Here is a 25,781-nt window from a genome sequence, read left to right on the forward strand (position 1 = left end):
AGAGATTTTATTGTAAGTTTTTGCCACGTCCTACCTGAAATGTTAACTTGTATTGTGTATGAGTGATAAAGGCAAGATTAGAGTGATTCTTTCTGTTCAAGAATACATTTAGTTTCGAGTCAACCTATTGTAAAAATATGAAGTTCTTTGTCTTGGTGAAAAAGGGAGCCAACATCATCAGCTTCGAATGTCATCTGTATGTTGGATTTGGCGAGTCATTTTAGTAGGTGTACTGGCCAATTTTGTTCTTGTGCCATTTTACAGTTGATATGTTTCACTGTCAATCTAAGTGCAATGTTCACCATTCATATTTCAATGATTCACTAGTTGTTTAATGCTGAAGTTTGTATTCTCTGTTCCCGTTTCATTTGGCATAGTTATAATTTAAACTATTGAACTGAGGCAGGTTGAATATATATTGAATCCACTCCAACTCATTTGTCAGTGTGTTTCAAAGGACCTTAACTATTGTAAACAATAGAGTAGCCTGAGGGTACTGGGGCTGTTTGCTGTAAGCAATCTGATGTTTGTTCTTATGCTGATGTAGCACTGAATCAATTATGTAATTATACTGAACTCTGCACAGTCTGTTAAGCTATTTTAACTACAGCCGTTTACTAGTGAGTGATCCCAGACTTTGGCCAAAACAGCATTCAGCTGATTCATTGCAGGGTTCTAAATCATATTTAGGTCTTTTCAACTTGTATTTAAATTGAATCAACTTGTCTGACAAACTCAGAGTCAAGTTGTACTATTCTTGCTCATTTTGGATCTCAATAAACAGCCATTCATATGCACAGATGTGTTCATAAAGTACGTGTTCCAACTATTTTCTAACGGCATTCAATTTTCCTGTATTTTAGATTTTTGTTGATGCCATCAAAATTCAAGCGCACTGCAGACCTGTCATGCATCATTACACAAAACAGTCCCAATGGTATACTACATCTTCCGAAGAATGAGGTCCATAAATAATTATCTTGCGGGAAGACAGCTATAATATTGGAGGGTATAAAATACTAAATTTAGGCCTAAATAAAATAAATAGGCTTACACATGAGCACTGCATTATTATATTTCTCTGAGGTTATACTGCATTAAACCTATGGAGCCTAATGGCGGCTCAAATTATTTACCTTATCTTAGTTTTTAGAAATTCCTTTGCATACCTATAAATTAGTGCAGATGCATAGGAGGGATACGAGTCAAGCAAACATCAAATAAATATGAAACTGCACACTGCGCTTTTTTTCTATGACAACTGAGGAAATTTTAATGTTCTGGTTTAAAATGTTTTTATCACCTGAGTTCTTTTTACATTCATTTTATGATATCATGTCTTGTTGTAAAGGGCGCACCTGAGCCTACTGTGCAGCTTTGTCATCTTTTTTTGCACATGCACCCAAAACCAACTCTTCTTACTGGCACACGCATTCAACTTAAGTTTGTTTCAAGTAGCCTGAACAAAGTTTTTTTTCCCCAATAACATTTGTGCTGGGTCTGAGTGATATATACTTTACTATCTATACTATGTGTTGTGCGACAGGATTTTCAGATCTCAAGTCTCAGCAATGCCCAACTTCATTGGTACACACACCCCATAGAATTCTGTACTACTTCAGGAAACTGTGCAATCAACCAAATCCTGTGACTGTCTATATCAAGAGATGCCTGTATTCCTCCAAAGAGCAAAGCCACATGCAAGTCTTTTTCCATCTTGTTTTTAATATCCTTTACTCTCTAAACTGATCCGTCTAACTCATAGCTATTCTCCTCCACAGATGATAAGATTGAAGAATATTCAAAGATTAAATTACAAATTAAATCAGACAATTTTTAACACCTAAATCAGTTGAGTACTTGCCCTACCAGCATATAGTTGTTTTTTTTCCCTCTCTGATGTATTTTGTACCTCTGGGATTAAAGCGGCCCAATATGGGACTTTATTTTATGGTATAACAATAAAAAAACGAGAAAAAAAAATCTAGGTGTGCTTTGGTTTTCCAGTCATTGATTGTGACAGTTTGTGATGTTTTACATTTATTTTGAAAGCTTTTTTTTTATACACATCTACATATTTACACAAGTTCTTAATTTGACAAGCATTCAATTGATCAAAAATGTGAAAGGGAATGTTAAGCCAAACACGCGCACACAACAAAAATTAAGTACCATACTTTCATAAATGCACAATCTACCACACGCTTACACATGAACACACACTATCATGCATGAAATGCAAACATCCTAAATTGCAAACACGCAGCCAGAGACACCACACAAACTCAATACACGTGTTAACTGCACAAAGCGTACGAGGCATACCACGCAAATGTGCAATATTTCTAACACACTTCCACTTGAAACAAACACCCACAAAAAAGTTCACTCCACCATAGATATGAAATAAAAAAAAAAAAAAAGAAAAATAGAAAATACACTCTGGATCCTTCAGAAAAAAAAAACCAAAACACCCCAGCTCCTTAGACACTGATGTAGAAAACAGCCTGCACACTTATATATAAAAAAACAAAAAACGGGTGCATCCAATTGTCAGGCAGTCTAACCACAAGCTAATAGTTGAGCACGTCCAAAAACTTTAATAACTTTAGTGAGCCAAAGGTTTTGTGATTCCATGGGTACTTTAAAACACACTGGAGCGCCTATTTCTAAATAAAGGTAGTGCTGTGATAGATCAAGTCATGTTTTCAGTTTTAATTTGGAAGTTTCAGGTTTTTTTTTTTTATTACTTTTTACACAGAGGACTTAATCTGCTTTGGAATTCAGACAAGTTTAAATTTAATGATATGTCATCACTGCTTTCCATTAAACTTGAATATTTCAACAACAACAAAACGACATCCTAAGATGAACCAAATACAAGTAAGTCTCAAGAAAAACCCATCTGATTTGAGATGAAGTATGTTGTTTTTCTTAACACTAGAACGACCAAGGCGGCCATTTTGACAGTTTTGGATTTCCAAAGTTGAATAACTTTGTGGGAAAAAAAAAGATACAGACCTGCCGCTCCCTGAATGCTCCTAAAATTGTCTATATTTGCATTATGATGAATTTTAGATCAATTGCACACAAAAAAAAAAGTTACCATAAGATCTACCTAAAACGACCACGACCGGTCAAAATGACCGCGTGTAATTTGCAAGTGTCACTATTTATGACGTGTGTTGGTCGCGTAATTTCCTTCACGATGTTCATTGCTCTGCCCAAGAAACACACTAGCATTCTCCAGTGCAGAGAAATAGTCTAAACTTGATTTTTGATTATTTCTAACATGTCTGGGTACAGCCGCGTTTCAGACGCACCATGACTACCACCGAGGTGTTGCAGTATTTACAGGTGTTGGACAGCGGCGATTTTACATTGTTTGAAAAATAGTATTACAGTTGTTAACATGTTAATTTTGGTTTCAGTCATTTCTTAACAGACATACTAACATACGCAATGCATTAATATCTCAATTGGGTATTTATTTTGAGAGAATATCGAGTTTAAAAACCGGCAGTCATTTTGACTGCCCATGGTCGTTTTAGGTAGGAGTGAAATCCCGGTCGTTCTAGTTAATGATCTCATGTACAGAGAAGTCAGGACATTGCTAGTGTGCTATTTCTGGAGGAAATTAGGAACATCCACTGATGGAATCAGGCAATGGAAAGGGGTGGGTGGGTTTAATTAGTCTGAGTCGTATTGGTCACCATCATCATCGTCATCTTCATCTTTGTCCCCATGGCAACCCAGCTCATGCAAAACCTCCCTCTGATAGTGCTCCCAGCTCCTCCTGCTGTAAGAGTGCTCTTCCTCCCAGTAACCTGCACACACAAAGTCAGATGAGAAAGGGTGAATGAGACAGAACGACTGTGCATGTAACTCCCTCCTCATAGACGATGACTTTCAAGGTTATAGTGACTGATCACAGCCCTTAAAATTGTCAAGATGACCAGAGAACACCACCACCTTTACAAATTACAGCACTTAAAATCCACACTAAAGGGCGCCTCCGTAGGCAAATGGTTAAAGCGTATACCACATGGTCGCAACCATCGCCAGTTTGAATCCATCTGGCGACCTTTGTTGCATGTCTTACCGCTCTATCTCTCTACCATTTCGTCTACCTCCACTATCACCAATACAAAAAAAACAAACTTCCACACTAAATCACATTTCAAATGTATCTTAAGTTAAATCTGTGAACTTTCATTTTAATGAGCGAGGCAAAGAACAATTCTACCAGAAAGGAATTCTCGGTTATTATGTGTTTTATGTTCAAATCCCATTTCTTAGATTCAGGTTCTGTGTACAGTGGCAAGAAAAAGCAAGTGAACCCTTTGGAATTACCTGCATGTATGTATAAATATGTCATAAAATATGGTCCGATCTTTATTTAAATTACAATAGTGAAAAAACAATCTGTTAACTAATAACACAAATTATTGTATTGTTCTTGTCAATATTGAATTCATCAAACATTCAGTTTAAGTTGGAAAAAGTACGTGAAGCCCTAAGATAATGACTTCAACAAAAGCTAACTGGAGTCAGGAGTTAGCAAACCAGGACTTCATTCAATGAAACAAGATTGGAGGTGTGGGTTAGAGCTACTTTGACTTATAAAACACTAACATTTTGAATTTGATATTCACAAGAAGCCTCTGCAGATGTGAACCATGCATGCCTTGCAAAAAAGCTCTCAGAAGACCTACGATCAAGAATTGTTGATTTACATAAAGCTGGAAAGGGTTACACAGTAATATCAGAGAGTTAAGATATTCATCAGTCCACAGTTAGTCAAATTGTTTGTAAATGGTGACAATTTAGTATTGTGGCTACTCTCCTTAGAAGTGGGCACCCAGCCAAGATGACTCCAAAGGCACAGCACAGAATGCTCACTGAGGTAAAAAAAAAAAAAGTACCCTAGAGCAGTGGTTCTCAACCTTTTTGGGGTCCTGGACCCCCTGGGTATTTTTGATCTACCCTGAGGACCCCTCCACCTGATTTTGGGGGAGGGGGGTTGCAATTTGATAGAAACAGTAGAAACTGCATTTTAAATTGCATTATACCATTTATTCACTCTTTGGGGCAAAAATAAGAGCTTTCAGTTGTAACTTAGATATAGTTAACAAAACAGAACTCTTATGCAGTAACTTTCAGATATATGTAACAAAACAGAATATGTATTCAGTAACTTTCAGATATATGTAACAACAGAATTTTGATGCAGTAACTTTTAACAATGCAAACGGGAGCGAGATCTCTTATTAAAATACAATAAATTACACTTGTGAAACAGCTGTAATTACAGAAAAAAGTCCAGCTACCCTTTATAGTTTAGGTAGATAAAGGTCTCAGTCATATTTGAGTAAAATAATCCTATTTCTATAAATGTCATAGGATCTTTTTTTTAAAGATATTTTATTTTCACGGACCCCTTGCAATTACACCACGGACCACTAGGGGTCCGCGGACCCCCGGTTGAGAAACACTGCCCTAGAGTAATAGCTGAAGTCTTGAAAGAATCATTGGAACTAGTTAACATCTCTGTTCATGAGTCTGCCATATGCAAAACACTAAATAGACATGGTATCCATGGCAGGACACCACGGAGGATGCTGCTGCGCTCCAAAAAAAAACCAAAACTCGCTGCATGCCTGAGGTTTGCCAAAGTCCACCTTGAGACTCCACAAAAAAAATGTTTTGTGGACTGATGAAACTAAGGTTACTGGCAGCCTGTCCAGGGTGCCTCCCTGACTGCCGCCCAATGACTGCTGGGGCTCCAGCATCCCACGACCCGAATTCAGATAAGCAGCTTGTATAATGGATGGAAACTAAGGTTGAATTGTTCAGGAAGAACACGCAGCACTACATATGCAAGACTCAGCGTTTTCAGTTTTTATTTTTCAAAGCCATCCAGCATGCTGAATTTTGCCACAAGAGGACACTGTTACATAACCTCACACGAACAACTTTTTGATCCGTGGAAACATACAATCCAGATGAAAATCGGTTTAAACTAATCTGCTCCTTTTAAAAAATCTGGGTATTTTTCGGTGAAAATCGGTAAAAACCGAAACACTGAGCCTTGTACATATGGTGTAAAAAGGGCACCACATACCAACATGAAAACACCATCCCAACGGTGAAGTATGGTGGAGGGAGCATCATGATTTGGGGCTGCTTAACTGCCTCGAGGAACTGGACAGCTTTAAAAAAGGCTTTAAATAAATTCCTCGGCTGGACAAGCATATGTAGCTTTAAGTCGATAACGTCTTTAGAAAACCTTATTATTCAATATTTTAAAGCCACTGCCATATATTCAGCAAATAACATTGACCTTTATTTACACAAAATAGAAAAATATATTGAGACTCCATTAACAAGATTTTTTTTTAACTTCAGGGCTAAAACATTCCGTCCGTGGGTGCGGCAAGAAAATTTTTTAACATACAAATGATGATAATGAGGCCCCCACTGATCCTAAAATTGTTAATGTGCAAATAATGTCTGCATACTACAGCTACCATGGATGCATTTCTATGGATTTTTTTTTTTACCTGAAAACTAGGGCCTCGTAACAACATTCATCATGAAATTAAGTTTTAGATATTTTGCAATTTTGTTAAAAAGCGCTACCTAGTGGCCGACTGGCGCCAAATTTAGCAATTTTGCAGAGCTGCAGTGGGACATGGGAAACTACTGAATCAAGTTTTGTGTTATTAGGACTGATGCCGAGATATGCAACACTTCCTGTTTTGACTGCAAGCTAAAGGAAGTTGTTCCTTTTAATAACTTTTGATCATGAGGGTCCATAGATTCTGAGTTCAAACTGGACTTCCACCCAATCAGCAGAGGGTGCTCGAAGCGCAGCAAGGCTAAAATAAATTAGTCAATGGGAGATTTACACCAAATCACTTTTTATGACCAACACAAGACATTATTTCGGGATATTCATTCTTTTCTCAAAAGAGAGTTTATACAGTTGGAAAATGTTTATCAAATTTATTTAGAATGTAGCATCACCTCTTGAGTATGGTGTTTTTTTTTTATAATGAGGTGAGGTTGTCATGGGATGTGTGCACTAAACTGATTTACGGCATGCATTTATCTTCACGGTGACTACTAGTTGTCACCTAGTCATGGCTCTTTGATGAGCTTCAGGCTATTTTAGTGTTTTCAAAATTAATTGACATCCAGCTCATCTTCCAACCACAGCTCAGAAGAATGTCAATCAGTTACATTACCATTCTGTGTCCCTCAATAAGCTGAAAACAGAGAACTATCCTGTCTGATCAGAGCAGCCCATGGCTGCACAAAACCAAGGCATCTATAGCCCTGTTTAGACCTTGTATTAACAGGCATCTTGGGCAATCTGATCACAAGTATGGCAGTTCACACCTGGCATTAGAATACATCTCCAAATGCGTCTTGAGTGACCACTTGTGATCGGCTCTGACTTCCCCGCTCCCTGCCAATAAAGACATACTGCATCAGTATGGCGTGGTTTAGCCTCTGCTGCCAGTGGAGAGAGAGAGAGCATGGCTCACGGGGGAGCAGCACACTGGCCCGTGCAAGTGAACCAGTGAAAGACACCATTAAATAAAGCCTGTGTTAATCGCCTAAAACCGTGTCCGCCTTCATCTCAAACCCTTCCCATGGCATAGATGTGTTAAAATCACGTAAATAAACATGTACGGAAACGCGAGTAAGGAGGAGCAACAGCATTTAACAAAACAAGACATCCTTGCTAATTCGAGCCTCATTTTAATGTGCCATCAGTTAGTATGACATATTTCACATCTGTAAGTTATCACCCAATTATTCTACTACCAAATTATGTTGTCATACAAAATGTGAAGTGCTCTTAACGAAATGCAATAAATCATCACACCTGCACTTTTATTTCATTTACATTCCACTTTGTGTAAAGCACAACAGGTTTTTTAAAAAGTGCTGTGTAAATAAACATTCTGATGATTATGATGTAAATCTGTCTGAAAGCCTCCAGACCCCTGACCTGATAAATGCATTTAAGAAATATTCTATTGTGTGTAAATAGTTTCACATTATTACAATGGCATGGCAAATGCACCAGATAAAGACAAATAATCTGATGAGGAAAATTAACAGAGAATTAGGAGCGTCAGGCTCTGATTGTTTGCCTTCTTTCATTTTGTGCTCAAAACACACAGCAAAGGTGAAACTCTTTTTGAAAACTCATTATGCAGGAAAATGTAAATGTCTGAACACTAGAGTTTGTAATTCTCAACCTGAACCCTGTTAGGCTCGACCTGATCACGTCGATTCAGGCTCAGATTATTTAATTATTCCAGTGGGTTTGAGAGGGTCGGGCTCTGCATTGCAGTGGATAAATGAACTTTAACCTGAAGTTGAACTTGAATGTGCGAGCGGACAGGGGCTCTTCCACAGTTGTACGTCTGATGTGTGTCAGAAATTACAGACAAGGTAGTAAAAAAAGAAAAAAAGAAAAAAGAAAAACAAGGCTTATAGTCCATGGGCCAGAGCCCAAAATTTCCTATTTCGGTACACTCAAGGTGGCAAAACTTACTTATAATTTTTGAAAGGATCCATGTCTGTAGATGATATTTTGGTATGATAAACATTCCTGAGTGGCAGCTGTATCACAGTTATCGGCTCATGAAGTTAACCACCCCCTAAAGTAAATTGCATTTTAGACGCTGGTGCATATCCTGGTTTAGCCTCATGGTCAGGACATTTTTCAATGTTCTATAATATTGTCTTTGGTATCATTTTAAAGGGGACCTTCTTAGCTTTCATTCAAGCCCTGTTGTGGATATTTCTCACAAATATAGAGGTCACTTGAGCTCTTCAACCCGTCAATAACACACATCTTTCTGCAATGTTCGCCTAAACTATATACTTTCTTTTAGCCCTGTGGCATCTAGGAATATCAGGGACACAAAACACAAAAACTGGAATACTCACAGGACTGTAAAGATTCAGGAAATGTATAATATACCCATACTATTTCATTGTGTGAGGTGATTGTGAACCTTAAATTAGAAGGGCATTATTACTAAGAAACTAACTAGACCAAAGCCAGTTAGTCCATGGGTCAGACCAGATATCGATATCACCCAAGGTGACACAACTTCACTGGTGCCATTTTATTTGGTACACTAACAGAAGTAAAATAATACATGATAACCTTTCCAAATGAGCAGCTATTTCATTTTTCTTTCAGGAAACCTGTTTCTGTGCCTCTCACGATTGTGTATTTGCCCAGATTTTTACAAATATAGCATTTCAACACCCCTGGTACTGATTAGCCTAGCTTAAACTCTGGGACAGTTCTTAGTTGGCCAACAACCAAGGATAACCAGTACTGTGTACTTCCATTCATTGTGCTAAGCTAGGCTAACGTGCCGCCAGATAGCTTTCTACTAAACACATATAGAGGAAACTGGTATCTATCTTCTTGTCTCACTCTGGAGAAGATTGTAAGCTAATTTCCCATAATGTTAGCATGTTCTTTTAATGTATATGTTAATATGATTAGTTAAAGTGGCTACGAGGAACTTTCATCTTGTGTTGATTTTAGCGGCCTCATGTGGACAAAATACAGCTGTTGCATAGCAACTAGGTAATGTATCTATTTGTGGCTATGTAAGATAAATAATGGTGATATGACGCTGGTGAAGCAAAGTAAACTTTGTTTTAGTAGTGTTCATACACCTAAGTTACATGTATTTGTTTGTATGTGGCAGGTGAAAACTGACTGAATATGGCCACTGGTGAACAAGCAAGTTTTTACCCAATACCAAAGCGCCCATGGGTGGAGTGCATTATCCACTGTTCTGATGATACAGATAAGCTGGTTTCACTACAAAGTGTCGACTCATGGAGAACTCTGCTCAGGGCAGCTCAGATACGAAATCATGCACCAGTTTTGAAACTGGCAAAAGACATTCCTGAGGGACAGATTCCAGCAATCTACTACCACAGAAAGTGTCGCAGTATCTTCACTATGAAGCAAATTCTTGATGGCCTCCTTGCAAAAGAAAAGAAAAGTTGTGTCTCTGCTGAAGAAAAACAATCTAAGAGAGTAGCTCGACATGCTCCAAGTACATCTAGGACTTATGATGCAGAGTGCATATTTTGTCAGAAAAACAGCAAATATTCCAAGAGACAGAATACGAGAGAAGTACTGGTGCAGTGTCGAGAACTGCGAGCTGATGCAAAGATCAGGAGTGCAGCCACAAAGAAAAGGGACAGCAGAATCCTTGCCATTGTGAGTAGAGACCTTGTAGCAGCTGAAGGGCACTACCACAGGTCATGCTATAGACTTTACACCAAAGAAGAGGTTTCCAAAGGAAAGGTTGCCAGCAATGAAGATGATGATGCTGCAGCCCAGTATGAAGCTGCTGTGAATAAGGCATATAATGAGCTGTTCCTCTTCATCAGGATGGAGCTTTTTGGCAATCCTCAAGTGATGACAATGACTGATCTCTCTTCTAGACTGGTAGCTTCAATGAACTCCCAAGGCATTGCCCAAGTCAAGGAATCAACCAAGAAGCATATAAGGCGAAACCTGGAGAGTGAGTTTGCTGGAGCCTTGCAGATATTCCCTGATGAGAAAGGAAAATTCCTCCTCTATCCCGATAACTTGTCCATGAGGGAACTTGCCAAAGAAAATCGGTCTCTCAAAAGGGAGCTGCAGACCCTGAAAAGTGTCAGTGCACAAGATGTTATAGCCAAAGCAGCCATCAAATTGAGAGCAGACATTAAAAGTCAAGATGTTCCTCAAACCTGGCCGCCTTAAGTCAAACCAGAAGCAGAATGTCCTACCATTCCAGAGTCGCTCATTATCTTCCTGTACTCTCTACTCACAGGCTCAAATGATCCTGATCATGCATCCCAGAGAGTGCAGTGCCTTCTGCAGTCATTTGGCCATGACATAGTATATGCAGTGACATGTGGAAATACCAAGCCTTCCAAGCACATTGTTCTGCCATTCAGTGTCAAATCGTTGACAGGAAATGTAGAGTTGATAAACATCCTCAACCGACTTGGTCACAGTGTGTCCTATTCACAGATGGAAGAGATCAACACTGCCCTGTGTCTCCAGAAACTCTCATCATCAGGGAGTGGCATTGCCCTTCCAGCTAACATCCATCCTGGCATATTCACAACTTTAGCCTGGGACAATATCGACCGTCTTGAAGAAACTGTCAGTGGTGAGGGAACATCTCACAGAGTCAATGGGATTGCTGTGCAAGCAAAGCCAGTCAACCCACTTCCTGTCCAACCCATGCCCACTGTTCCCAAAACAAAGAAGAGAAGCATTGATGGACCCCCACCAATGTTACCAACTTACAATGCTGGACAACGGGTAGGGCCACCACAAAGCAAAAAGTCAGATGCCAATACTGCAGCCAATACTAAGCTTGCCAGAGAGAAAAACCTTCTTTGGGTCCTAGCACGCATGTCACAACAAGAAGAACAGTCAGTCAGCAGCTGGACAGGCTTCAACATCCTGACTCGAGGAGAGATGACAGTCATCCCCGACAATATAGGCTATCTGCCTACCATCAATGCTCCAGCGACACAAATGTCTACTGTCAACGAGGTGCTTAACCAGTCACTGAGCATCATGCAGTGCTTAGGCCTGAGGAAGATTGTCTGTGTCTTTGACCAAGCCCTGTATGCGAAGGCTGTCGAGATCACATGGAAACACCATGACAAGTTCCATGATATCATTGTTAGGCTTGGGGTATTCCACACCATCTGCACACTGCTGGCAATAATAGGAAAGCGTTTCCAAGATGCTGGACTCAAAGACCTCTGCATTGAGTCTGGCATGATTGCAGAAGGCTCAATTGCTGGTGTTATGGATGGCCGCAAGTACAACAGGGCAGTGCGACTACACAAGCTCCTGTATGAGGCTCTCATGCGACTGACCTTGAATGGTTTCCTGTCCTGGTTGGAAGAAACTCACAGGAATGACATGGTTCACCTGAATGAGACACTGAAGACCATTGACAGCCTTGGGAAAGAAGTCTCACAACATGCTTTGAAGGAGGTCCTCGAGAACAGCTCTTGTACACGCATCATGGATCTATTTGAAGTCTACCGTGAGTTCCTTAGAGGTGGAAACGGCAGCCTCTCGAACTTCTGGATGTCCTATTTGGACATGGTTGAAATCTTGTTGGGGCTCATCCGAGCATCCAGAGAGGGAGACTGGATGCTACACTTGGCTAGCATTCGAGCAATGATCCCATGGTGCTTTGCTTATGACAGGATGAATTATGCACGCTACCTCCCCTACTACTACGCCCAGATGTCTGAGCTGCCCATCACACACCCAGATGTGTACACAGAATTCATGGAAGGAGGCTTCTCAGTCCAACTGGGCTCCACCAATCCCTTTGGCCGAATCCCTGTTGACCAAGCTATAGAAGAAACGGTGAACAAAGACACCCAAACAGCTGGAGGGACAAAGGGATTCAGCTTGAAGCCAGGAGCTGTGACCAAATATTATCTCACAGCTGAGTATAGAAGCATGTACCTCAGACAGCTGAGAGACCTGACAGGTCAAGGCAGGTGCAAATGGTCTCATCCAGATCTACAGAGTCCAAGGATCAAGAGAGATGAAGCAGATGTCCAGTCTCTCATGGACCTTATGGAGAATAACTGGCTCAATCCTATGTCCCCTGATGAGATTGATTTGGTTAGCCTCTCCACTGGCAACATGGCTCCACCTGATGTGACCATAGATCTCTTGAGAAAGGAGAAGAGGCCTACCAAGCATTCCAGCAAACAAGGTTAGATGCAGACCCACCACCTGTGAAATTCCACGACAAGATGACCAAGAAAAGTCTGAAAACATTCTCCAATGTCAGCACAAAACAAGCTCATGGAAAGAAAGCACAGGATGTGGTTCTGAAGGCAGATAGAAACCTTTTCAGTCACATGATCCTGGTGGCTGAAAGCAGGAAGGTGAATCTGAAGGATGTCCTTGCCTACCCATTGGGCCCACTACCATGGGCGCTGGCAAATGCTGATGGGTCCTTACGAAAAACAAACAAGGCTGCACTTGCCAGAGAGCTTGAAAAGAATGTATCTCCTGCAGAAGACATCCCAATCCCATCTACTTCCATCATTGATGGGATGAGCCTGGTCCAAAAAATGAATGGCAACAACAAAACCTTTGCACAGGTGGCAGAGTCAGCCTTGACCCAGGTCCTCCATGAGGGAGCACAGAGTGGGAGGATTGATGTTGTTTTTGATGTCTATCACCAGACTTCGATCAAAGATGCTGAACGACTGAACAGGGGTGGAGACATCACTCTCCAGTACAAGAATCTTGCAGGGGGACACCACGTCCAGCAGTGGAGAAAATTTCTGTGCAGTTCCTCCAACAAGACCAGTCTCATTAAGTTTCTGGTGGAAGAGTGGAAACTCCCACGATACAGAGCTATGCTGCATGGCAAGGTGTTGTACATGACCTGTGAGGAAACCTGCTACAAGTTGACAGAAGATGGGTGTGAGGAAGCAGCAGAACTGCACTCCACACATGAAGAAGCTGACACCCGTCTGCTCCTGCATGCATTGCATGCAGCAAATGCGGGCTCAAAGTCAGTTATCATCACAGCTGAGGACACTGATGTCATGGTGCTTTGTCTTGGCTTCCAGAAGGACATCACCTGTCCCATCTACCAGAAGTGTGGGACTCAGAACCGCACACGGTTTGTCGACATCACCAAACTGGCAAGTTCACTTGGAGACAGCATCTGTGACAGCCTAATTGGCTTAAATGCCTTCACAGGCTGCGACACTGTCAGTGCATTCGCTGGTCGAGGTAAGCTGAATGCCCTGAAGATAGTGAGAAAGCACACTTCCTGCCAAGAGACTTTTAGTCAACTGGGACAGACATGGAATGTGAGTGATGAGCTGTTCCAGAAAATTGAGCAGTTCACCTGTCGGATGTATGTTGCTAATAGCAGCACTGCTGAGGTGAACAAACTGCGTTACCAGCTCTTCTGCACCAAAAGGGGAGAGGTTGAGTCCAGCCAGCTGCCACCATGTAGAGACTGTCTCTTTATGCATGTTCAACGAGCCAACTATCAGGCAGCAATATGGAAGTGCTGTCTGCAGGCTAACCCTGTGGTGCCAAGCCCTACTGAGTATGGATGGACAGACGATGAAGGCAAGCTGGCCATTTACTGGATGCGCTCCCCACCTGCACCAGATGTGGTCTTGGAAATGCTAACATGCAAGTGTGTGCATTCATGCAAAATGCCAAGCTGCATGTGCCTGTCAAATGGACTTCCATGCACAGACATGTGCAGGTTACAGACCTGCAGTAACCAAAAACAGCAGGATGGTCCAGAGCTGGAGTCAGATGATGAGAGAAACGAGCAGTTTGATGAATGACAGTGTGATGATTCTGATGGTATTACTGTGGTAGTAGTCTATTGATGCACAGGATGTTGATTCTGGGACTTGGTTACCCAGAGCTTGATAACAATAATGTAACCATATTCACATATACCCATTACCCTACCCATTACCATTACATATACCCACTAATGATATGGGATTACATGTATCATTGACTAAGTATATGTAAATGTCAATGTTGTTTAAAATATTAAAATAGTTCATTACCTCACTATGGTATTCCTTTTTATCATGTATTTTGATTGTGTATTTAAACAAATGTATAGAGACCAGTTTGTGACCTAACTGGCTTTGGTCTAGTTCTCATTTAAGGCTCACAATCACCTCACACAATGAAATAGTATGGGTATATTATATATTTTCTGAATCTTTACAGTCCTGTGAGTATTCCAGTTTTTGTGTTTTGTGTCCCTGATATTCCTAGATGCCACAGGGCTAAAAGAAAGTATATAGTTTAGGCGAAAATTTCAGAAAGATGTGTGTTATTGACGGGTTGAAGAGCTCAAGTGACCTCTATATTTGTGAGAAATATCCACAACAGGGCTTGAATGAAAGCTAAGAAGGTCCCCTTTAAAATGATACCAAAGACAATATTATAGAACATTGAAAAATGTCCTGACCATGAGGCTAAACCAGGATATGCACCAGCGTCTAAAATACAATTTAGTTTAGCGGGTGGTTAACTTCATGAGCTGATAACTGTGATACAGCTGCCACTCAGGAATGGTTATCATACCAAAATATCATCTAAAGACATGGATCCTTTCAAAAATTATAAGTAAGTTTTGCCACCTTGAGCGTACCGAAATATAGTCTGGCCCATGGACTATTAGGTCACCGCCTAGTCGCAGCCTGGGACACGTGCATTTACACCTCAAATGTGATGTGGACACACTTCAAATGTGATGAGTCCCAGGCCACCTCTGAATGTGGCCTGAGCAATCGGATCTCAAGACACATTGAGTGCATTCACATCTGTACATAGAGCTGTCCACTTGTGATTGGATCACCCAAGATGCATGTTAATGCCAGGTATAAACAGCCTCTTAAACTGTGAAAGGCAGTAGCTTGGTGTTACAAAATGTTAGCCCGGTCTTGGTCAAGTTTTTTTTTTTAAAGCTAGGTCCATATATATCTGGATACTGACAACAATTTTGTTATTTTAGCTGTTTACCAAAACATATTCAAGTTAGTTATATAATGAATATGGGCTTAAAGGGCAGACTCAACTTTAATTTGAGGGAATTCACATCAAAATTGGGAGAGGGTTTAGGAATTACAGCTCTTTAATATGTAGCCCTATCTTTTTATAGAGACCATAAATAATTGGACGATTGACTCAAAAGCTATTTCATTGACAGGTGTAGGCTATTCCTTCATTATTTCTTTATCAATTAAGCAGGTAAAAGGGTAGGAGTGAGAACAGTAACTTGCAAATCCTCATGACCACGGACAGGCAAGAAGTCTAGTTTTAGCTTTTTCCAAATTGGATAATACAAACAATGAGCTGAAGGTAAAGGCAAAGCCCATCTCTGGTTAAGGAAAACCATAGTCTTGAGGTGTTCCGTCTCAGTGCGATCAGCAGTACTAGCAATCTTTTCACATTACAGGGAGTCATTTGATATGCTGTTAATATCAAAAACACTGATTAATGCAGCTTTTAACGTTAGAAAGGAAAACACGAAAACAAGGAGCAGATGACATACCACCATAGCGCTCCTCTCTGTCACTCTCCTCGTCACTCTCATCAGGGTAGTCATTCCTCCAGTTTCTCTCTTCATTTTCGTCATCTTCATCTTCATACACCTCTTCCTCATGAACCACTACATCAGGCACCTAGGATAAACAAGCTCTGGTCATTCAGCTGCAAGTCTCATTTCTATTGCACTCATTTCTCTGTTCACACAGAGCAGCATTATGGAACTTACATGGCTTACCAAATTTTGCTGCAGACTGCATATTAGCGGTCTTCTACAATTAATGCATACCAGATTTTTTCAACATGATTGTCAAATTGTACAACATGATTCCAATAAGTTCTCGTGTCATTCCGAGATTAACACACAAAATCAAAGTGGTGTCAAGGAAGTCAACACATCCTTGGATTAATTTTGCCAGTGTTTAGCATTGAGAGGCCTCAAAATAATACAGTGGAGAGTTTAGAGTCATTTGTGCCTGGGAAGAGTAAGTCATTATGGACTGTGCATTCTCCAGTGTGAGCTCCATTTAATTTTTTGGTCAAATTCTGACAAAGCGCGAAGGTATCACTAGGCCTGCCACAATGCCACAAATCTGATGACCAACACCAATTTTTGAAAACACTTAATCGGTCGCTGGTGAGTATGCCATTTTAAGTTTAATACAATTTTTTTTCTTACAATTTTCACAGCATTAGCGTCAAAACTGCACTGTATGAACCAAGCTTAAGACACAGTCAAACACCATGGTAACCAAGCTTGGATAGCCTCATGAGCTAGATTAGTCTCACAATAGGATCACACTTATCTTGTGTGAGATCAAGTCTGGCTTTCCTCTCAAAAATGTGGGCCCATCCAAAAACAAAAAAGGTTGTCCAGTCCCATCTTTGGGGGAAATTTACTAGGTGCAGCTCAGCAGAATTGTAAATGGTAGCAGAGACGAAGTAAAAATCTTATAACACCAAGTGTCATATGTGACAGCTGCCAGCACAACCTTACAAACCAGGGTCATGTGACTTGATCTATGGTATGACTTCCTCACAACTCCTGCTATTGTTTACAAGTCTGTTGTTCCATTTCTCATCTCCATCCTCTCCTTGGGTAAGTAGTAGAATAGTCCCTTTATTGAAATATCTCACAAAAAGAGGCAGTCCAGAGTAAAGCTCACTGAAGGACTCATAACTTGACTCATGTGATTGGTATGACTTGCATGGTGGTGTTCTATTATAATTCCACCTGAAAATAACTTTTTTTTAAAATGGGTCATTCTGTTAATCTATCTGGTAAACCTTAAATTGCAAACTTAAAATTTGATTTTCATTTTTAGGACAATCTTCTATGAAGAACTTCTACAGCATACTTAAATAGTTCTTGGTTACTGTGAATAATGGATTAATTTGATATCTTTGTACACTTAAAGCCACTCCAATGACTATGAGCTCATGTCACTTGCCTAAGTAAAGGAAGCCTGTTAATATGCTGGTGCTGATGGACCAGAAACCACATAAAAGAGCAACTTAATTGATTATTAAAGTGCCCAGCATCAACATTATTCTGTTATTTCAATAAAAAAATAGGAAGTCTCCAGGCGGCCTCATACCAATTAGGCCTTAGAGAAGGCCTTGTGTCATTACTAATTAGGCTCTTCCTGTCCCTTCTCACTTCCATATCCATCCACTCCATCTTCCTATGATTTTGTATCTGTTCATTTACTCGCTGATTTACAAGAACTCCACTCATTCATCTGTCCAGCCATCCATCCACACACCAGTTCTCCTTCGTCTGCGTAAGCCCTGACAGACAAGATGTCCTGAATCCAGCCTGGTGTAACTGTTTCCTGGTAATAAAGGTCATAGACATAGTCATCTTCTTGCTCCCGGTGTTCTACTCCCAGCCCTTCCGCAGACACACTCAGACGCTCCCGGATCATCTTCATGTTGTTACACAGGATAACCTCTGGGTCCGAGGACATCGTCTATGGAAACAGATAGGATATGGAGAGTTTGAATAACTTTTCTTATCAGTTTAAGCAACTTTCTGTGTTGAATGTAAGGCTGCAGAATTATTTTTGTTATTGATTTTTTTTAATAAATCAATTATTTAGTCTATAAAATGCCAAAAATAATCACAAATCCCCATCACAAATTCCCAGAGCATAAAGTGATGCCTTAAAGCCATTTACTTAAGTCTGACCAGCAGTAGGGCTGGGCAATAATTCAAAATTAGCATTTATAATCTTTCTATGGTATTGCATTGATTTGAAAATCAGATATTGTTACCCTGTGATGCACAACTTTGTTGTCTAAATACATTTTGATAAAAGCCTATTAGATAACTAAAATTTTCCATAAATTGAGGTCTGAAATATTTGAGGGAGTAATATTTAAAACTAATTTGGTGTAACACTACAATTTAAATTAAACAGTTCAATGTTATGAATCTCAGTTGGCTACTTAAACATGGTATTTTTTTATGTGTAAGCAGATATTGATATCAATATTATGTGAGATTTCATATGATTATTGTGACAATATTTACCATATTGCCCAGCACTAACCAGTGGCCTACCATTAAGTACTCATTTTGCAATGATATGAAATGAAGAATATGCAAACAAATCTTAAGAGTTTCTGGATCTAACCATCAAATGTATGGGATTTGTACTCAATAAATGACAAAATTAATCGACTACCAAAACAATGATCTTTTTTTTCTCTCCATTGAACGACCAATCAATTAATAATTTCATTACTGACTGTCGTTCTAAAATGCAACTTAAAGGTAGAGCAAGCAGCATTTGTCGGTTGCGGTTTATGAACACAACGTTCAAAGTTGGCCCCTCCTCCCCAGCGCAACGTCACCAGAAGGACACGCCCCCTGACCACAGTTGCCAGAACACATCCCAGTGTACAGGCCAACTCCACATTGCTCTTCATCCCCATCCTCTCCTTCAGTGCTCGCCAGTGAGTGAAAGCCAAAACCAGATTCACCCTCGTTTGGAACAAGCTTTGTCTACTTGGCGTTTTGCCTTGCTATATTTGCACCTTTTCAGCCCTGTGTCCGCCATTGTCATAACTTCCTCTTGGATGCATGCTTACGATCTCGATCTGGCACCTGGTCACTATGTTTTTTAGAGTCTCGCTGCTGAAAGTTTAATGCCCAGAAATGTCACGTACACAGCAAAATTAGAAAATACAGGCAGAGGACAGGGTCTCTACAGATACAGACACCGCCACACATCTCTAGTGGGTCATAAATTATGAGAGGGATTATTTTTGTATGAGTCTATACATCGGTTTTTAGGAAAATCCTAGTCTGTCTGCCTTTAAGCCTGGTACACACTACACTACTTGACAAGAATTTTTAGTCGGCGTCACTCCGCGAACATATCACATTTAAAGAATGGTCTTTCCGTCCAAGAGTATGTCACATGTACTTGAAATCACCGGGGGTTATGGATTACAAGATTTGCTGAGACGCTTAACAATGAATCCAAACCTTGTAATATGCCACAAGAAATACCGTGTGGTCGTATATTTCAGGTGGCCAATCAACGTGCTGCACACTGGAATATGAAAGGAATACAGCATGAAAGTACAAAACAAAACAACAATGGAGAACAAGCAAGTACTTGTCATTTCTGCAGCTTATGTAGCCGTTAGTGGAGACCAAAAAAGAAGAGGATCTGTCAATACTCCCCCCCCCCACTGCTTTTCACTTAATAAGGTTTATTAAGCAGCCTGCATAATAAGCAACTGATTTCAGTCTTTAACCAGCACTTCAGTTATTGACTTCTCCGGCCTGCTTCCCGAGACCAGCGAGAAAATCAAACAGGTTTGATTTTTTTGTTAAAGAGTCTCAAAGGCTGTTAACGCTCAAACTGAGTCAGCCAGGGTGTCACACTAACCGATAGTCTGTCATGGGAGCGCACAGTGACTGTCCTTAAAACATTTAAGATTATGCAAATGAAGGACAGGACTGAAAGTCTTTGGGAAAGTCACCTAGCGTGAACCTAGCTTATGTGAAGGTGAAAAAAAGAGAAAATGAGATCGGTTAGGGCCAAAAACACCCAAGTTCAAGTATTTGATGGCTCTTTCTGGGTACAGTGTATAGGGCTGTAGGGTTTCCTTGATGCAGAAAACAGGGACATAATCTTTGACATAAAAACAGATTTCCGATATAAACACAGGAACTGGGAGCTTTGGCGGAGACTGAACAAACTTTCAACATTAGTTTTAAGTAATTAGCCCTCCCTCATTCTCCCTAACAGAAATCATGTTGCACTTCTGTATCTTTGTGGACTGAGTGTATGCATCACAGAATGCACATCAGTAAACACACTTAGGTTTGTTGTACAGGGGACAAAAAAAAAAAGTCGACACAACCAGCATCTCAAAAGACAAGAGCACTGGAAAACAAAAAACAAAAAAAACTACGAAACAGCATTAATGGGCATTTAGCAGAACAGTATCCAAATGAAATGAATCCAGACAATATCCATTTTACAAGTTTTGCCAAGTAACTGTCTTGTAAAGCTCTTATACTAGCACTTTGATCAAAATGAAACCAAAATGTAATTTTGCTTTTGTTTGCACTACTGTGGACGACCAGTAACAACTGGTGAAAAGATAACTAAATAAATTTGAGGAAAAAAAAAAAAAGGGGGGGGCTTTGGGGAAAAAAATAAAACAAGATGATAGGGCCCTACGTTTACTGAGCTCTTGGTCCAGGAAACTTCCCTTTTTTTTTAACCTAGTTCATTTTTTTTCTCCATAGTATTTTTCCATTATCATTAATTGTTACAATATTTTACATACACGCATCATTGTGGAGGCTTTTGGCGACGGAACTAAATACTAGAACTACAATTTATGAAATGAGCTACCATTCTTAACCTATTCTGTGAAAAAGTAAAATCAGTTTAGGCTACACTGGTGAGTCTCATGGAAAACCCAAGTCTTATATTAGGTTAAGTATAGTAGCTCCTTTTGAAAGTTGTAGTTCTGGTATCCAATTAAATAATTTTACTTTTGATTTCAGTCAATAAACTTAAAATTTTAACTTAATTTTCACAAGAGGTTTAGATAAACTGGACTTGTTTGAAGTAAACTGAACCTGAGTGTTAGTATGCCCTAGTGTTTCAGTTGTGAAGCAGAGTGCCCATCCCAACTCATTTCCAGAAACCTCACCAACGAGGCTGATACTTAAAATACTATAACAATCGATAGGAATGATGAAAAATGGCTGGAAAAAAAAAAAATCAGGAAAATTTTCTTTAAGCTTAATGTAGGCCTAGACATGATGGAGTACTTCAATATTAGAAAAGTCTGAAATTAAACTTTTAGATGATTGGCTTCATATTCCTCACTGACAAAAGGAAGATTACAATAGTTGATTGGCAAAGATGTCTAAGCTAGTATTCTATGTGACAGTGACAAAATCAAAGGTCAGCAGCAGAACGGTACTTGGTGAAGTCTGTTTCAATGCGGCAGTCTTGATATAATGGGGAACTCACCTTGCCTGAGGATTTGTCTTTATCTCCTGTATCCTCATGTACAAGATCAACCACCTGCACCTCTGCAAGGCCCAAAAATTTGTCCTGCTCTTTTTCAACATTCTCCACTTCCTCGACCCCATCGGCAGCATCTGTTTGGGGGTTATGCTGCTCTGCCGGGCTCGAAAGCCCTGCACGGTGGCTGGATAGAATTCGGTAACGCTCCTCTCGCCGAGTGCTCCACTTTGCACTCCGAAGGTCTCCAATAATCCGTTGCGAGCTGGATGCAGAGGGGCGCAGTGCGTGAGCCACACGGGGTCTAGCCAGAGCCTCACGCATCTGCATCTGAACCGGAGCATCCTGTAAAATACAGAAGCAGTTAGCAGATTACTGGCATTAGTTTAGAAGTATGAATATAATTCACCCTACATCATACTTGTAAACACTGAACTGAGAAAAAAAAAAGATTTTATGGACCATTGCCAAGCGCTCCCCGGCGCCATTCAATGCTACAAAAGATGAATCAAACGGCGTCCGGGTAGCCTAGCAGTCTACTCTGTTGCCTACCAACAGGGGGATCACTGGTTCAAATCCCCGTGTTACCTCCGGCTTGGTTGGGCAACCCTACAGACACAACTGGCCTTGTCTGCGGGTGGGAAGCCGGATATGGGTATGTGTCCTGATCGCTGCACTAGCGCCTCCTCTGGTCCGCCGGGTCGCCTGTTTGGGGGGGGAGGGGGAACTGGGGAGAATAGCGTGATCCTCCCACGCACTACGTCCCCCCTCGCGAAACTCTTCAGTCAGGTGAAAAGAAGCGGCTGGCAACTCCACATGTATCGGAGGAGGCATGTGGCAGTTTGCAGCCCTCCCCAGATCAGCAGAGGTGGTGGAGCAACAACTGGGGTGGCTTGAAAGAGTGGGGTAATTGGCCAAGCACAATTCGGGAGAAAAACAGGGGAAAAAATCCAAAAAAAAAAAAAACGAATCAAAGAAAATATACAAGGATCCATCCATCCATTATCTGAACCGCTTATCCTGCTCTCAGGGTCGCGGGGATGCTGGAGTCTATTCCAGCAGTCACTTGGCGGCAGGCAGGGGGCCCCCCGGACAGGCCGCCAGGCCATCACAGGACCGACAGACAGACAGACAGACAGACAGACAGACACACAAACACACACACACACACACACACACACACACACAAACAAACAAGTAAAATGACTTAATGTCTCTTAAATTCACAGAGCACAATAAACGTCAAAGAAAATACAGAGCATCCAAATTTACATTTCTTATTAAAAAGTGTGTGTGTGTGTACAGTGACTTAAATCAGTCCTGCACATTACAAAATGCATGGTTTTGCTGATGCCGCTGAGGTAACATCTTTTTTAATTGTCTTGTCCATTTTTATGCTACTGCTGCCTGACCGTACATAGACATTGTTTGACATTTGTTCTGCTTTGTCAAGTAGTGCAGAATAAATTACATATAATGAGCAAAGGATATTAACCTCCTTCTACCAGACCTTTGAGACTGAGGGTCCCTCAATATAACGAGGGCAATACAAATCAGAAAAAAATGTGCTTGTGTGTGGGGGGGGGGGGGGGGCTAATGGAAGAAATCACCAAATGGGAGCACAGTAGGAGAAAAGGTTCATAAAGGGAAACTCCCATCAAAAATGGTGAAGTTTTGACTTAAAGTTTTTGGTTTATTAAAAAGGCCAGCTTCCTTTTATCTCTTAAATCTGCTGTTACCACACTGAAATCTGCTGTTACCACTTTGCTAACAGGAAGCATAAACGGCTATCAGGGAATATAACATCAGTTACAGGCTAGTTTACTCATACCATTCCATCCATCCATCCATCCATCCATTATTCAAACTGCTATCCTGCTCTCAGGGTCGTGGGGATGCTGAAGCCTATCCCAGCAGTCACTGGGCGGCAGGCGAAAGACACCCTGGACAGGCTGCCAGTCCATCACAGTCCAAGTCAACTTTTATTTGTTTCAAACATCAACATTCTTGAAGGTAGAAACTTTGTTCCAGACTTTTAATGATAAATTACAATGGGGAAACGAAGCGCAATTAAACTAAACACTAAAGAGGACTCATGTTTAATTTTCTTGTTTTTTTTTTTTGCCCACCTTCCCTCCCTTCATAAAATTGACTGGCAGAATGCTTAAAGAGACATGAGAAAAGTGACTTAAAAAATCTTTGATTATATCAGAATTCAAATTTCAACTTTACAATATGGACTCGTGTCCTTTCAAAAGCTCTAATATTTGTAAGCATAAAGGACAAACTGTATGTATATGTAGCACCGGCTCTAAATCCTGATTTCAAGACCTTTCCTTTCCTGTGTGATGAGGACCACGAGGACATTCTCATTCTCAAAATTAAGTGCTGAGGGTGCTACTCAGGAGCTGGTAGAGGTATCTTAAGTTGTAGATGTAAAGAATAGATAGATAGAATTCCCTAGTGAGTTACCAGGTATTTTTTTTATTTTTTTGCTGAATGCATTTATCCTTCATCAGCAAGGATTTGATGGTGTTGGATCCGTGCAACAGAACAACATCCTAGTCTTGCCTCCACCACCAAGGAAGTTAGAGTCCTGAGCACTTGTGGATCTCCTTGGGCAGTAGGATGGCATCAAACAAAACTGTCGCTGAGTGCGCTCATGAAGTGACCAGATATGAACGCGCAATCTATTCCACTTACAGAAAAACACGTAACTGATGGAGGGTTAATGATGGGGAATATCCCCTTTCGCCCAGTATCCTTGTGTCCACAGGAGCAGCGTGCCTGCTGAGAGGGTCTTCTCAACAGCAGATAATTTTGTCATTGTCGAATGGAGAAGCCTCACACCTGAACATGCAGACCAGCTCCTTTTGTCAAATAAAAAGCTTACAATCTAAGCAATGAGCATTCAGCGATGATTTGATGCGGTTGTTTATTGCGTCATTGCCCAGGGGCATTTTTGAGTAAGTGTTAAAAAAAACGAATGCTGGCACTTTTGAAATTCCTAGCCTTAGTTGATGTAGTTTTTTTATCGGATTGTTTTGCATATATTGGAAAAACAATTGATTTACTAGCACTTTTCTGAAAGCCGTTTGTATTTCCATAGTATGTTATCCATAAAAATGCGATCGACGGCCTGTGTCGTTACAGATCTTGCGCTCAAAGACAATGCGGTCTGCTGCGCTTCTTCGCAACACAGGCTGTCGAAATATTTGGAAAGCATTTTGTCTCACTTCGATTAAGCATTTTACCCCAACGGGGAGAATAAAAAGACTTGGAGGCGGTGATGAGCGTTCCTGAAAAGATACAGTAGCTGATTGAAAACGGGTAAAAAAAAACAGCCTTTTTCTTACAAGGTTATTCCTAATAACCTACAGTTATGTGGTCGAATCTGACTAACGTAAGGTTACGTAGAACTGAGGTCAACTATGGGGCTAACCAAATACTGCCACAAACACTATAAATAAGATGTCCCCGCTTCAAGTTTGGGTTATTTAGCACGTTCCTTAAAATGAATAGCCGTATTATACACTGTAATATCTCTCAGCTACAGATAGTCCTCGGTTACATCAAACAAAAATATTGCGTGTTTGCGTGCTTCAGTATTAACACAGACGAACTATCGTTTTACCTCTACTAGTTAGCCAACTAAGCTAATCGTTTAGCACCGGGCTAACTTAAAACAGGAACACGGGTTGTTCTCAAATAATGTAACCTGTAATTAAAGACGACGCGTTTGAAGCTGTTAGTACTCAAACTTTCACCACGACATCACGTCGACTGCTGAAATACATTTCCCCCTTTGTATCAAGCTAGGCTACGTTGAGGTCGGCTAACACCACGGCTTCATCGACGGCCCGCTCACCTGTGTCGCTACAGTCGCCACGAGTTTGAAGACGGTGTTTTCCACCTCGCCTTCATTTGGCTCCGGTACCGTTTCTCCGGGGCTTTGGGAAGTCTCTGGTCGGATGCGTTTGCAAGCCAGAAGCAAAGAATCGGCAGGGTCGGTTCCACGTTTTCGCTTTACTCGAAGAATCGTCGTGTTCGGTTCCATGTTGTCTGCCTGTGTGTCTGACTGTCTGTGTCTGCTTGCCGGAAAAAGTTCACGTATGTCGCAAAAT

General features: G+C 40.7%; 1 protein-coding gene across 1 annotated transcript; it reads right to left on the minus strand.

Moving 5' to 3' along the window:
- Positions 1-1,181: 1,181 nt before the first annotated feature.
- Positions 1,182-25,727, minus strand: slc7a6os (solute carrier family 7 member 6 opposite strand). Its single transcript, XM_056278484.1, has 5 exons — positions 25,526-25,727; positions 21,664-22,002; positions 17,917-18,123; positions 16,158-16,287; positions 1,182-3,827 (listed from the first exon to the last, which is right to left on the minus strand). The coding sequence occupies exons 1-5, from the start codon at positions 25,712-25,714 to the stop codon at positions 3,691-3,693; spliced, it is 1,002 nt and encodes a 333-aa protein (XP_056134459.1). The 5' UTR covers positions 25,715-25,727; the 3' UTR covers positions 1,182-3,690.
- Between the last annotated feature and the right edge of the window lie 54 nt (positions 25,728-25,781).

This window comes from Lampris incognitus, chromosome 4 (genome assembly GCF_029633865.1).
Source record: "Lampris incognitus isolate fLamInc1 chromosome 4, fLamInc1.hap2, whole genome shotgun sequence".
NCBI classification, from domain to species: domain Eukaryota; kingdom Metazoa; phylum Chordata; class Actinopteri; order Lampriformes; family Lampridae; genus Lampris; species Lampris incognitus.

Bases quoted from the DNA above. Each gene is read 5' to 3' on its own strand.
- slc7a6os (XM_056278484.1), bottom strand. From the start codon at position 25,714: ATGGAACCGAACACGACGATTCTTCGAGTAAAGCGAAAACGTGGAACC. The intron at 18,124-21,663 runs GTGAGTTCCCCA...CTGTTTCCATAG, and splicing joins AAGACAAATCCTCAGGCAAG to ACGATGTCCTCGGACCCAGA. The intron at 3,828-16,157 runs GTATGTCATCTG...TTGTGTGTGCAG, and splicing joins CAGAGAGGAGCGCTATGGTG to GTTACTGGGAGGAAGAGCAC.